The sequence below is a fragment of the Centroberyx gerrardi genome, chromosome 13 (assembly GCF_048128805.1).
Source record: "Centroberyx gerrardi isolate f3 chromosome 13, fCenGer3.hap1.cur.20231027, whole genome shotgun sequence".
Lineage (NCBI taxonomy): Eukaryota > Metazoa > Chordata > Actinopteri > Beryciformes > Berycidae > Centroberyx > Centroberyx gerrardi.
In genome coordinates, this window is record NC_136009.1 from 29,329,485 (window position 1) to 29,342,677 (window position 13,193).

General features: G+C 40.4%; 2 protein-coding genes across 2 annotated transcripts in view; one reads left to right on the forward strand and one right to left on the reverse strand.

The window, feature by feature from the left end:
- Nucleotides 1-4,736: 4,736 nt before the first annotated feature.
- On the reverse strand, nucleotides 4,737-5,695 carry dusp28 (dual specificity phosphatase 28). Its single transcript, XM_071898934.2, has 2 exons — nucleotides 5,351-5,695; nucleotides 4,737-4,841 (listed from the first exon to the last, which is right to left on the reverse strand). Exons 1-2 carry the CDS (start codon nucleotides 5,693-5,695, stop codon nucleotides 4,737-4,739), a joined length of 450 nt encoding a protein of 149 aa, XP_071755035.1.
- A 2,005-nt stretch (nucleotides 5,696-7,700) lies between these two features.
- wdr33 (WD repeat domain 33) overlaps nucleotides 7,701-13,193 on the forward strand; it is a 42,837-nt gene continuing 37,344 nt past the window's right edge. The window contains exon 1 of the mRNA XM_078287671.1: nucleotides 7,701-7,870. The gene's annotated coding sequence lies outside the window, so the exon portion shown is untranslated. The remainder of the gene's footprint in view (nucleotides 7,871-13,193) is intronic.

Sequence of the window (13,193 nt, forward strand, 5' to 3'; positions counted from 1 at the left end):
GAACTCCGCTAGCGGATTACATCTACCTGCACTCTGTCAAAATTTCAAGTAGTTTAGACTTTCTTGACGGACTGGGTTGCGATATTTTCACACTGTACTCTGTCAACCTGTGTCCGTCAACGCATAGGTGCCATTGAAATGCATGAGATATTGTCCGTTTTTTGACATATCACAAATGCGAATGTGAGTGGAGAATAAGACTTTTGCAACCAATCCATAAACAACTCCATAGATTACTAAAAGCTGATTACTTAGTGATGGACACAACACTTTATTTTTCAAGACATACAGTTGACAAAGACATTCATTTTTTTGTCCATTATCTTAACAGTAATATTGACAGTCTTAAGGAATTGAGCAGTATATTCAGACCTAATTATGACAATATGTGCTAAAGGCCTTTCCTACAGCTCCTATCACAGTGAAAGGCCAGGACTACAAACTGTTAATTCAGACACACAGCAGATAAGTCACTATTGCTCCCAGTCTCCCTTTATATCTTTTAGCGTTGCAAAGTTATAAATTCTTACCAATTTACAATGTGCTGTATCTGCTGCTATGTAAAAGGCGGCAAAGCTAACATCATCACAGGCTCACAAAAATACAGATGTTGAGATTTGACAAGATTCAAAAGATAATCTCCAAGGTTGTAACTCAATAGCAATCGCTTCACCATGTGCATCTATGTAGTTTGACTTATTGCTTATGTCACTTGGAAGCGTTGCTAATTTCTAATCTTAATATAAAAATGAAATCCCAGCCTGCGTTTGTATTAAATGGTTCCCCGATTGAGTTATCATCAAGTTAAAAATCACGGCACCACACGAGGAGGAAGTGACACCTGAGATACACAGAAACACCACAACACATAAACAGCATGTTATTTTCAGGTCCATGTGTCTTGTTTGGACGACGCACATTTGTGTTAACTGCACTGAAAAGTAACACAAATGTATTTTCCAGAGTATGGATAGAAAACACTGAACTATTAACTATCACCAACCTTAAAGCACTAGAGGTAATGACAGTTTACTAATCTCTAAATGAACCCAGCAAACATTTAGACACTATACAGATGTCGATTTGACGGCCTGCGCCAACGTTGAAAACCTGTGAAAATACAGCAGCAGAATGAATGCTGAGACGTCTGTAGTCGCCCGAGCTGCTGCCTGCACAATTTGGTGAAATCAGGACCTAAATATCAATTCAAAACAGTTTCCAATTTTTTTCAAAATGCATATCATATTGTGAAAATGTTGTGCTTGTTTGCGTTGACGTTGAATTTGGCCTCCTCCTGCATCCGCCTGTCCGTCAAATGGTTGCTGGGAAACTAACATTTCACAGTATTAGGCCTGCAATATATGTTCTTGTATGCTATAAATACGCACTCTTTAAAACGATGTGTCATTTTAAAACACATATGTGCCTGGGACAACGCACATGTTACTTTTCAGCACAACATATGGTAACAACAACACATGCTGTCCCAAACTAGACACGCGTGTTAATGATGACACGTCTTTTTTAAGAGTGCAGATAAGATAGACAAGCTGGTAAATAACACAGTTTCAGAAATAACACACAGACAAATCACCTCAATGCACACATCTGTGCATACCCTGAACTGTGCTTGAAGACGTTTTGAACGCAGTTAAATTAACTTTGACTGCAGTCTAGCTTACAGAGGACTCAGGTGACGTAACACACTCTCCTGCGGCCATATTGGAGGTCCTCTGCTCTAGCTGATTGTGTTTCTAAACCAACAACATCTCAACAAAATTGAATAGACGGTTATTTCTGTGCTGTTTCTGACTGAACTGTTCATTTCATCACTGATCCATCTGATTGATTTTGTGTTTAGATAATGTCAGCTTGTTAGCTAGCTAACCGTCTTGTTGTTAGCACATCTGATTAGCACACTAGTAGCAGCTAGCGTTAGCATGTTAATATAAACATCAGTGTTTTTGCTGGCTTTGGAGTAGAGACTAGGGCTAAAGACAAGACAGTTTACTGTGTCACAGTAACCTACATTTGGAAACAAATCCACCTTATCACACTATTCACTTTTACTGAGAACGTTACTGAATGGATCAACAGCCACACCACAACAAGCTGACTCAGCTGCTCTCTGGTCTAGTACCACACGATGGCATCTAAAGCCTGTATTAATCTACAGCGGTTGCACCACAAGTGAATATTGATCTTCTATGGTATCTGTGTGATGCTTAATCTACTAATAGTAGCAGCTCTACTCATAATAATTTACCTGAGCACAGGCCTTTACCTGTTTTATATAAGTAGACTATTTTAAGACATTAACTGGCTTAAATCTCTTTGTGCATCTGCCGTGTTACAGTATTACGTATCTCTCTGTATGAAGAGTCCATTTCCAAAATTATAGAAATCCATTTTAGAAAGAAAAAGAACCTGAAATTCATCATTCAGTATCTCTAAATTACAGAGGGTTAAATTGCTTTCTTTTGTCAGCCAAGCACTTAAATGATCTAGTAGTCAACAATTTAAAATAGTACCATCTTTTCTTTTTTTATTTTGAGCCGTCGTAATTTGTTTTCGTTACTTTCTTTCAAATGGTGGATATTTTATTTTGGAAAAAAACTCTTCATATTGAAGCGACTACAGAGATTATAGGAACAGAAGGCCTTCCCCTGCAATGTAGGAAAAGTTGCCCCCATTTTACTTTGCAACAGATTTAGGTTAACGTTAATTAGGAAAACTGACCTGTGATCAGCACTCGAGGTGAAGCCACGTTTCCTCAGGCTCCACACCTACTGAAGCTGATATCTCACTGCTGCTCTCACTAAACTGGGTTCCTACACATTTTCCACATCAAAATCTAGAGACTTTTTCCAGATATGAACTTCTTGACTGGATTTGAACATCATGGTCGGTGTTCATATGATAAATGCTGATAGGAGCCGGATATGGCCCTACAAAGCCAAGGAGCAATACTGAGACTGAGAGAAATTACCTCAAATTTTATCCTGCCCCAGCAAAACTATTGTTGGTACAGAAGTGGATTGTACATGATTTAATGGTTTAATTTTGTTTAACCTGAGTCATAACTTTGAACCTTTTAACACAGAAAAAATAAGTTATTGCTGTTTGCTTTTGTAGGGCAAGCTATGGTTATCAGTTAGGTCCTATTGGCTTAGAGCTAAAAGTTATTTTTCATCCTGAGTTTTTGTGCAATTCCTCACTTTCCATGACTGCATAGGAACCCTGACTAATTACTACATCAGTATCTTCTATGGAGATGCTGCTATCTAGAGGTAAAAGGTGGAACTGCAACCACAATATGTTAAGAGATCACAGTACATCCTTGGAAAGGCATGGAGAGGGTTTGTCGTCTCAGATAAAAACCTGGAATCAAGTCAGTTATGGGAATTATAAAGACAGAGACTGCTCAAAAGATTTGGGGCAAAATAAATGGAAAAATAAAGCCATATCTATCAGGTTCAGGAATTTTGGACCCATATATTGGGTTTCTCTCACTTCCTGATCATATTATACTTGCAGATAACATTGACATCCACATCCTCAAATGACTCATCCCCGTGTTGAGACTGTGTATGACAAGGTCGCGCTAAAAATGCCGTTTCTAATCTGGAACCTATTTTTCCATCTTTTTCCATCATACTGATCGATTCTGACCAAAATCTGTTTCACTACAGAGCTACTTGTGTGTTGCTTCCTGGGTGCAGCTCTCCAATACAGTCCTACAGCACCAATGGACGATCCAAAAATAAACCCCAAAAGCAACCAAAGCAATTCTTTTCACTCAGTAATGAGACATGTCAGTAAAAAGACGTACATGAAAATGATCTAAAGTCCTGCTACAAAGATATTTAAAACAGAGGATGTGACCCTTTGACTCACTAAAGGTAATAGTTCTGCGTCAAAGTGCTGCTGTTGCTTCGCCGTAGGTGTCTCTACGACGGTGCGAGTTCTGCGGGTAGACCACCAAAACACCAGATGGCAGTGTGGTGCTTTGTAACACAGAAGCAATAACAGAAGAAGTTGTGTTTACATTCTCTGAAACTCATGTTGTGGATATTTCAGTTGTCTTTATAACCGGGAGATGAACATCTGAACCTCCTCAGCTCGTCTCTCTTCATCTGCTCCATGTTGTCTTCACTATCGGCCCACAGCAACCGGATACAGGAGGAGGAAATACCAAGCGGCCAATCACAGTTCTTGTGGTCTCGCGTCACTGTATGCAGAGTAACATTTTTGGAGAGGAGCAGTAAGCTACGCCGGCACCGCAAAGACCTACAGCGAAGCTACGGCAGTACTTCGACGCAGAAATATAAATTGGCCTTAACTGTGAACATTTGTTTTGGGAGTCAATATGGTGGTGTCAACAGAACAGAGACGACACTGCAAGTCATGGACAGTGAAGCAATTGACAAGATTTTGGTAAGAATCAATCAGTATGATGGAAAATTAGGTGGAAAAATATGGGCCAGAATTACGCTTCAAGCACAGATGGCTGGTCCTGCTGAGCAGCAATAGAGATAAAGGAAAACTGTTTGAGCAGAAAACAAACTTTGTCCTCAGTCTGAGGAACTGCAGGTCTGAAGGCTTAGGGTGAACGGAGGTGAGGTACTACAGCGTGGAGAAGTGGTCCACCTACTGGTTATCTTTTTGGATCAAGGGTTTCAGGACTGTCTGAAGGCTTTAGGGTGAGGAGCATCAGGCTTCTTTTAGCTCGCCGCTCAGTCTGCCTGCCCTCGCCTGTTTTTCAGCTCTTGTTCATATCTCTCCAGCTGGGCCATGAAGCCTGGGTTGGGGTCGATCACATGGCGAGCCGTCTTCACTTTCTGGGAAAAGAGGCAGGAACAGCACGTTTTTTGTTGACTCGAGATATGAACGATAAGTAGCCATTAAGACATGAACTAGGGCTGCGTATCGAAAAAAAAAACAATTCCGATCAGCATGCACTGATTTTTTACATCAATGTTAAGGTGTCAAATGGCATCAAAAGCTTCAAAATATTGGATTCTGGTATTGAGAACTCGAGCTTTCTCAATTCTCTAGAGATACAAGACATGTTACAGGGACTAGAATTGGATTTATTTTGACTCCCCTGCCGCCAAAATCTCTAACCTGGCAGGATGACGGGTTACCAAAGCTGTCCAATAAACAAGCTACTTGTGAGTCATGTGACTTTTGTTTACAAGCCCTGATTGGCTTGTAATTGGTCAGTGTGAACCCAAAATTAACAAATACAAAAATAGTAAAGTTTTCCACTGTGGTTCAGACCAAAGAAAACCAACTGTATGATCGCACCCTAAAACTACATCACCCAGTTAACCTCCATCTTACCCACCTGGAAGGCGTCCGTCAGCGACAGTTTCCGGTGCTTCATGAGATATGCTACGCAAACGGTGGCCGAGCGACTGCGTCCGTTCTTGCAGTAGACGACGCTGCGGCCTCCACGGTTCGCCTCCTCCTGGATGGCGTCGGCGCAGCGGTCGAAGTGGCTGTACAGGTCTTCGTTGGGGTCGTCGTACACAGGAATCCGCAGCGTGGCGACGCCCGAGGCGGGAAACGGTTGCTGCTTGGACACGTTGATGCACAGCGTGACCGCCTCCTGATGGATGAGTTCGTCACTGCAGGCCGAACGGCCGTTGCTGATGAACAGAGCCTTGGTGACCTTGCATAGCTGCAGCATCCTGGTCAGTAGTGATATCTGAGGTGGTTGTCTATTAAATAATTGACCCTCACAGGCTACCGTACCCTGGTCAAAAGGAGAGGTATATGTTTTCAAGCTGTTTGCAGGTCAGTAGTTTTGTCTAAGGTGGTAATCTTCTGATAATTAACCTTCAGAGGCTACCTTACCTTGGTCAGTATTATTTCTGAGGTGCTAGTCTACTAATTGACCCTCACAGGCTTCCTTTCCCTGTGCTGCGGTCATAGAGATATTCTATACAACAATGCAAAGAATAACCTTCCTCCCTGCTGTAAGTCAACTCCGGACACGTGGAAGGACAGTGACGCTCGCATCCATTCCCACAAACAGAAATTAACAGGATTTCCACCCTTTAAAAGAACAACCAGAAACAAATCTACAGTTAACCACAGAGTAAATACTAAACTAAAAACCTCCACTCTTTCACAAACACACCATCTCCCTCCTCTTGACACCAAGGACACAGTCACATCCGTCTTACAACTGCATGCACTGACTCCACTCAGGCTCCTGCTCTCTCAACACAAGACTTTCTTTCCCTGTATTTATAACAGAGTGTTTCTCCTTCAGCCTGTGCAGAGGAGGGTTTGGTTTGTTTGGCCGGTCTGCTCCAGCCTCCTCATGACCTGCCTGCTCTAATAACAGGCTATATTTACTGCATGGGACGGGACAGCTGGATGGCTCTGGGTCCTAATGCTGCTCAGATTTATGACAGCTGAACCTGGAGTGAGAATGGCAGGTTGTGCTGGAAGAGCGTTAGGTAGCAGTTTCATTACATGTAATTTAAGTAATAATCCTTTACATTTTTATTATAATAAGGGCTGGGAGCCAGAGGGGCGTAGGTTTCTTTACTGGCGAGCCAAAACAAAAAAGTGGTGCTAATTTTGACTAGCTGTTGTTAATATCTTTTGATAATGATAATTTCATCACTTAAAGAGATACTTCTGTTACCGAATAGATCTCCTCAACAGCTTTTACTTCATATATTGATCTCATTTTCACCTAAAATGCCAGTTATGCCCTTCTGCTCCACTCTGATTGCTAAAACACAATAGTGATTCAACCTATATCCAGTTTATGAACGCTTTTCCATTTGCTGTTTACACTTTCTTTCCTGGGAGAAACAAGGAAAGGTCCCTTCATGGTAGCATCGCTAGGGTTCAACTTCTTCCGATATGAACTAACTGGTAGCTTGTAAAACTAGACTTTCTAAGTAGCTTCCACAACAGTGGAAACAGACGATGTTTTTACTGTGAAAACAGACACACTGAATCATACAGCAAGAGAGGAAGAGGATACACTGAGGAGGGAAACTAGATACTGACAAAATAAAAAAGATAAACATTTCTTATTTACCGCTACACAGGATGGAATGAAACAATACCTCTCCCTTGTTATAATGAGCACCTACTGTATGTAAAAACCTGGATTGACTGTTAGAGGAAAGGATGGTGGGAGAGAGCAGGTGTAATAATAATAACTAGAAGGGCACTTGGAGAGCGCAGACCTCCGCCAAGGTTCGTGCTATTATTGCTTGTTCGTGAGTCGGATCCGGATCCGCTCCAAAATTTAATGGGTTCTTCCTTGGCCCATGCTACACCCTTTCACCAAGTTTCATGAAAATCGGGCCAGTAGTTTTTCCGTAATCCTGCTAACAGACAAACAAACAGACAAACAAACAGCACCGAAAACATAACCTCCTTGGCGGAGGTAATAACCTTTATTTAGGCTATAAAGCACAAAACTAAACTAAACGTATGTTACAAGTCTATAAATAAATCATTTTTTTGTAAAATGTATTTTTATGTCATGGAAACTAGTTGGAATATTATATGAGTTAAATGCTATATTTTTGTACTAGGCTATATTTATCAATAAACAGTAGTGGAGGGAAAAACTCAATTTCCCAATATCCCTTGCGTGATGACGTCACGTCTCCCGCCCGTTGTGAAACTCTCCCAGCATGCTTATCTTCGGGGCGAGAAGAAGCGAGGAGGAAGCGTCAAGATGGAGGCCGTTGGTGGCTAAAGTGACAAACCCGATAATTTTAATTCAATAAACATTAAGACGTACATGGTTCTTCAAAAGAATATCTTTAAAGAAGAATCTAGCAAGTTAATTAGAGCTAGATAGCTAACTCTGCATTGGATATTGTTGGTGAGTTTCTAGCAGCGCGTTGTTGTTGTACCGACTTCCACCGGGCCGCCATTTAATTCTGTTGTCAAGCCAGAACAAAACAAACTGGACGGAGAGGAGGCAAACAAACACATACCTACCAACTATCTAACGCTGTATTCCACGTAACATATTACAGCTGAGCCTGTCCGCAGTCTTAACTGTTAGGTGACTGACGAATAAAGTGTTTCCAAGCGTAGGTAGCTTGCTAACATAACGTTAGCTAGCAACGTTAGCCACACAAGCTAAACGCTTTAGTAGCAGCATCCCAGGGAAGAGACGTTAACATGTTCCAACAGATCCTGCTCTCTAAGGTGAAAACACACCAGACACGTTATTGTAGCTTATGTCTACCTCACATTTACATTGCCTTAGAGGCTCTTTCAGCTTACAATGAGTTAACGTTAGCTTGTGTTAGCCGCCTGCTTAGCAAACAGCTCTAGGAACGGCAAAACCTCGTGTTACACTGCAGCCAGACCTGCAGCTAGTTAGCTTTGTCTTATTTCCTAATACCGGTCTCTCAGTAAGGTTAGTTAGGACGGTGTTAGCATCACTGTGAAGTCAACCGCTTCCCTCATGCCCTCCTCTTCCTTTCACCATTTGACTTTGAGCCTGAGAATCATATTCACGTTAGAATAATCTCCTGTGGTTGTGATTCATGTGACCGTAATGTTGCACAAAGTTAGAAGTTCACCTCCAGTTTGTGTAATTGTGAAGTGAAGTTTTTCTTCTGGACTTTGCTCTGTGTATTGTACTTTCAACTTGTTGATGCTGTGTTGTGTAAATACGCCTTCTGATGCTTGGATTGGTTATTTGGATGTTGTGTATATTGTTTTAACAGATTCAGTAAAGTCTAACCAGAATTCTCCCTCCTCATCATGTAGATAGCTCAACAGCACACTGACACTGTGGTGCTGCTGCGAGTTGAAGGTCTTTTTTTTATTAAAGCAGGGATGTTCAGAGACAGTGAACCTCCACCATCAGCTGTCTTGGGGATCCGCTATCACCACTGACATTAAGGATTTTATCTATTTTTTGCAATCAGATAAATTAAGTTCTTGAAGTTAGGTGAAGGGCACAGATTTAAGTAATGCTGCATTCATGTCTTGTCAGATTTATTGTAAAGATGAACTGCAGACTGGGAGTTACAATTAGGATATATGGGATTTTTTTTGTCAGCTCTGATGTCTGCCACTTTTTTATGTAACCTTTATATAATCAAGTTAAGTCTCACTGAAATCTCTTTTACAAGACCTAGCTAAGACAGCAGCCATTAAACATAAATACATTTACAGATAATACAACAAAGAGAATAACTATCTGGTCAATTGTCATATTGTGGAAGTGTGTCAACACTGGTGGCAAACTCAACCCCACTTGCGAAAAGCGAGCAATACTGCTGCAGCTTGTTTATGGTTGATTTTAAAATCATAAATAAGAATGCTTTTTATTTGGATATGGGTGTTCCAACAAGGCAAATTTGTGAATGCTTTTAATTTGTAGCAGCGAAATGTCACCCCGTTTTTCTGCGTCTTTTGATAAGATGTGAATGCAGTACAACATTGCCTGGGTGTCCAATTTTTTTTGTTTGTATCAAAGTATGAGGAGCACAATTTTTGTTTTCTAAATGAAAACGCATGGTGCTGACTGCGGCTCCCCAGATGAACTGCTGTAGAGGTAGATGTAGTAAAAAGTAAATGTTCCTCCAAAATGAAATGACACTTAAACCCTTGCCACTCAGTGGGATTAGCAGGACCTACATGTGAAATCACGCCTTGTTGGTTTTCCTCAAGCCCTGTATGGTTGAATGTCTGTTTCACCCTCAGTGGGGTGGAAACTGGTCCAAGACACTGAACCCTGACCTCTGACCCCTCTGCTGAAATGTGTACATGTATGTTTGTGTGTCCTAGAGGGGTATATCAAGAAAAAGGCATCCTTATTACACTGTGTAACATTGTGATTGATGCATTTTAAATCTCTGTGTGACTCTGGTAGTGTGTTGGGTTGTGTCTCTTCCTCCATGATAAAACCCCCAAATCAGTGATTCTGTGATCTGTTTCTCCGGTAGAGCAGACTGGAGAATTGTGTTTTTTTTCTCTCTCCATTCACTGCCATTGTCTGGAGGAACAGTCTGAAAATCACTTCTAGCACATAAAGGAACGCCGACAAAGCTACGGAAGCGTAATGCATTCACTTGAGAAAAAAAAATTTTGCCCTGTTTTTCTGAATTAACGAGATAATTATCTCAGAATTCTGAGAAAAGTTTTCATGGAAAAAAAAAATTCTGCTCTTTCTCTGAATTAATGAGATATCTCAAAATCCCAAGAGAAGCTCTCATTCCTACTTGAGAGCTCGATTTCATGGAAGCAAACATGTCCCGCTTGTTTAGTTTAATCCAGTTTTATTTTGCTTTTGGTTTGAAACACTGGGAGATACTCGTGTCTTTAAGTAATATAGATGGTGTTGTTATTAGTTTGTCGACTTTGCGCCGGCACCTCAGGACTTTGCGGTTGTTCAGACTATTCATGAAAACTTTTCTCAGAATTCTGAGATAATTATCTCGTTAATTCAGAAAAACAGGGCAAATTTTTTTTTCTCAAGTGAATGCATTACGTTTCCATACAAAGCAGATTGTGACAATATATAAAAAACTAATCCTTTCAGTTTGTAACACTGAAATCCAGTCGGAGGGAACTTATGCCGATGGAACGAAGAAAATAAGTTTACCAGTAATTGTAAATAGGCGGAAAAAAGTGAGAGCCTCGTTTTTTTATATATTGTCACAATCTGCTTTGTGAAAGTCCTGTCTCCCACCTTTTTCACCTGTTTAACAACATCACTTTAAATCCCCAAATTGATGTGGAGCATAGTGTCAACTCTTTTGAGTCGTTTGCGAAGATAGCACCTGATTGTCATTTTTTTTCCCCACATAGCCTTTTTGCACTAATATATTCTGATACTCTCAATATCTGTAGAGCAACGTTATAGCCGATGTGTTAAGTTGGTACATGGTGATATATAACTCTGGGAGAACATTTAGGCCGCCGACAGCCTGCAGGTTTTTATTCCAACCAAACACTGCAGCAGCTCATTTCACTGAGGAGCTAACGAACAGATAGATTGGAGAACTAATATGAACTAATATTGTTTTTCGTGCTTCTGAACAGTCGAACACCAGCGCTGTCTGTCTCACTGGTCAGCAGCGTCATTTCTCCTAACTTTGGGTTTCCTCACAGCAGCCTGAAAGTCTGACTTATAACACAAAATACTAACAGGATGATTTCATTTTTTCTTTCTAATTTGTTAAAGAGTTAATTTTTGCACTCAGTGATAAACAGGGTGGGGAGTTGAAATCACTAATTGTTTGGCTGTGGCTGGTCGGCTTGTCGACTCCACCAGCTGAGTAGGAGGTAACCAGTCAACTGGAGTTTGTGATTTATTTTAAAAACAATGTTTGGTTAGCAAAATAGTGAATGTGGCTGGTGAGTTTTGGAGTTCATCAGCCACTGTGAGCTCTAACAAAGCCACACTGGCTGAACGGATTGAAAGTTAATATAAAAAAGTGAATCATGATCTAACCACAAACCAGGTTTTCACTGTATGTGATGAAACGTCTCTTTTGCAGTGTAATGTCCCTTTACTGTGTTGCTGGGCTGACAGCATGTGGCTCTGTAACTCTTTCTCTCCTGAGCCTTTCTGGAATATAAGAAATGAAAACAGCCGTTTACTGAAAGCCTAAATATCTAGATATATGCTTATATCTATATGATCAAAGGAATATTGACTTTTGTCATTGTTGATTTTACCGTCACTGATGTAGCATGTTGACATAAGTTGATGGGAACGTTTTTTCAACTGAGTTCAATAAATCTTATTAAAGTTTAAAAAAATGAAAGTTTTTCTGACCTTGGTAGTCTGCAGTCAGATCAGGCTTTCAGATGTGTGAAAATGAGGAAATACAATTTTTCAAAGTCTGTCCTATTGATCAGTAACCTTACACTCTTTATGGACATTTGACAGTTTTGTCATTATACTTTTTGAGGACCTGACAGCAGCCTCCTGTCAGTGTTCAGTAGCAATACTAGTGCCAGTCAGTATGGATTGAAACCTTGATTTATAATTGCATTGCAAGTCCTTTCAGATTGTTCTGTTATTTTATTTCATAACTACAACTGATGGAAGTAAAAATAAATCTCTTACATGTAGTTTTGATGAAATGGTTTCAGTCTCCATTGGTTTACATCACCTTTCATAACAGGAGGCAGACAAACTCATCAAAACCAAACACTGCAGCATGATAACTGAATCTTATGAAAGGATTTTTTGTTTATTGATCAATAGAATAGACTTCTAATGCCAAATTTAATCTTTATCCTACTCAATGTTCTTATTGTTGAATTACCTCTCTGTTTCTAAGAAAGAAAACTAGTAAATCCTGTTTCTTGGCTGCGTTTTGTTTGCTTTGTGTCTGACTGGTTCGCTGCATCTGAACTCGGTCTGATGTGTTACTGGGGCAAAATTGTGACTGTTAATGTGTCAGTGATGCAGTTGTTCCTCCTGTCTGTGGAAAGTATGCAGTCACTTTAAGAACATTTCGTTTTATAGTTGAATGTGTCTCCCATTGTGTTTTTTCGTGCGTACTTGGCTAGTTTCAGGTTCAGGTAGAAACTAACTCTTTGATTTGCTGCTACAGTAGCTGCTGCTTTAAAACTGGTGTCTGTGGCTCCTTAAATAGTCTGTAAAAGTCTTAAATTATTTGAAATTGAGGCCTTCATAAGTATTAATTAAAAAGTGTTAAATCCAGTTATTAGAGGTTTTATTTCTCAGCATGTGATGTCAGATGGATCCAGAACAGAGTCAGGAGAACAATCTGCATCCTGTCTGCTGTACTGAACTCAGCTGGACTTCATGTCTCTTAACTGTTAATGTCCTGCTGTCCTTTTTCTTCTTCTGCCTGTTTATAGTTTCACAGCTTTCATCAGCTGTTCAGTCAGAAACGGGCTGCTGCAGACAGCTCGGCTTCTTTATTTTCTTTATTATTTTCTTAAAATGGTCTGGAATTCAACTCCAGGCAGAATTAATAAGCTCTTAAAAGGTTTTAAATTTGGCTTTCTGAAACCTGCAGATGCCCTGTGGAAAAATCCACTCGCTTGCACACCAGCCAATGTTAATTCTAGTTCAGAAAGTAAGGTATTCAGATCGATGATTTACCTGTCAGTGGCTGGCAGAGTGGGCAGATTTACCCGTCACACCAAAAACTGACCACACTGGTTGTAGCTACCAGATAGACACACTGATGAGAGTC

Bases quoted from the DNA above. Each gene is read 5' to 3' on its own strand.
- dusp28 (XM_071898934.2), bottom strand. From the start codon at position 5,695: ATGCTGCAGCTATGCAAGGTCACCAAGGCTCTGTTCATCAGCAACGGC. The intron at 4,842-5,350 runs GTGGGTAAGATG...CTCTTTTCCCAG, and splicing joins CGCTGACGGACGCCTTCCAG to AAAGTGAAGACGGCTCGCCA.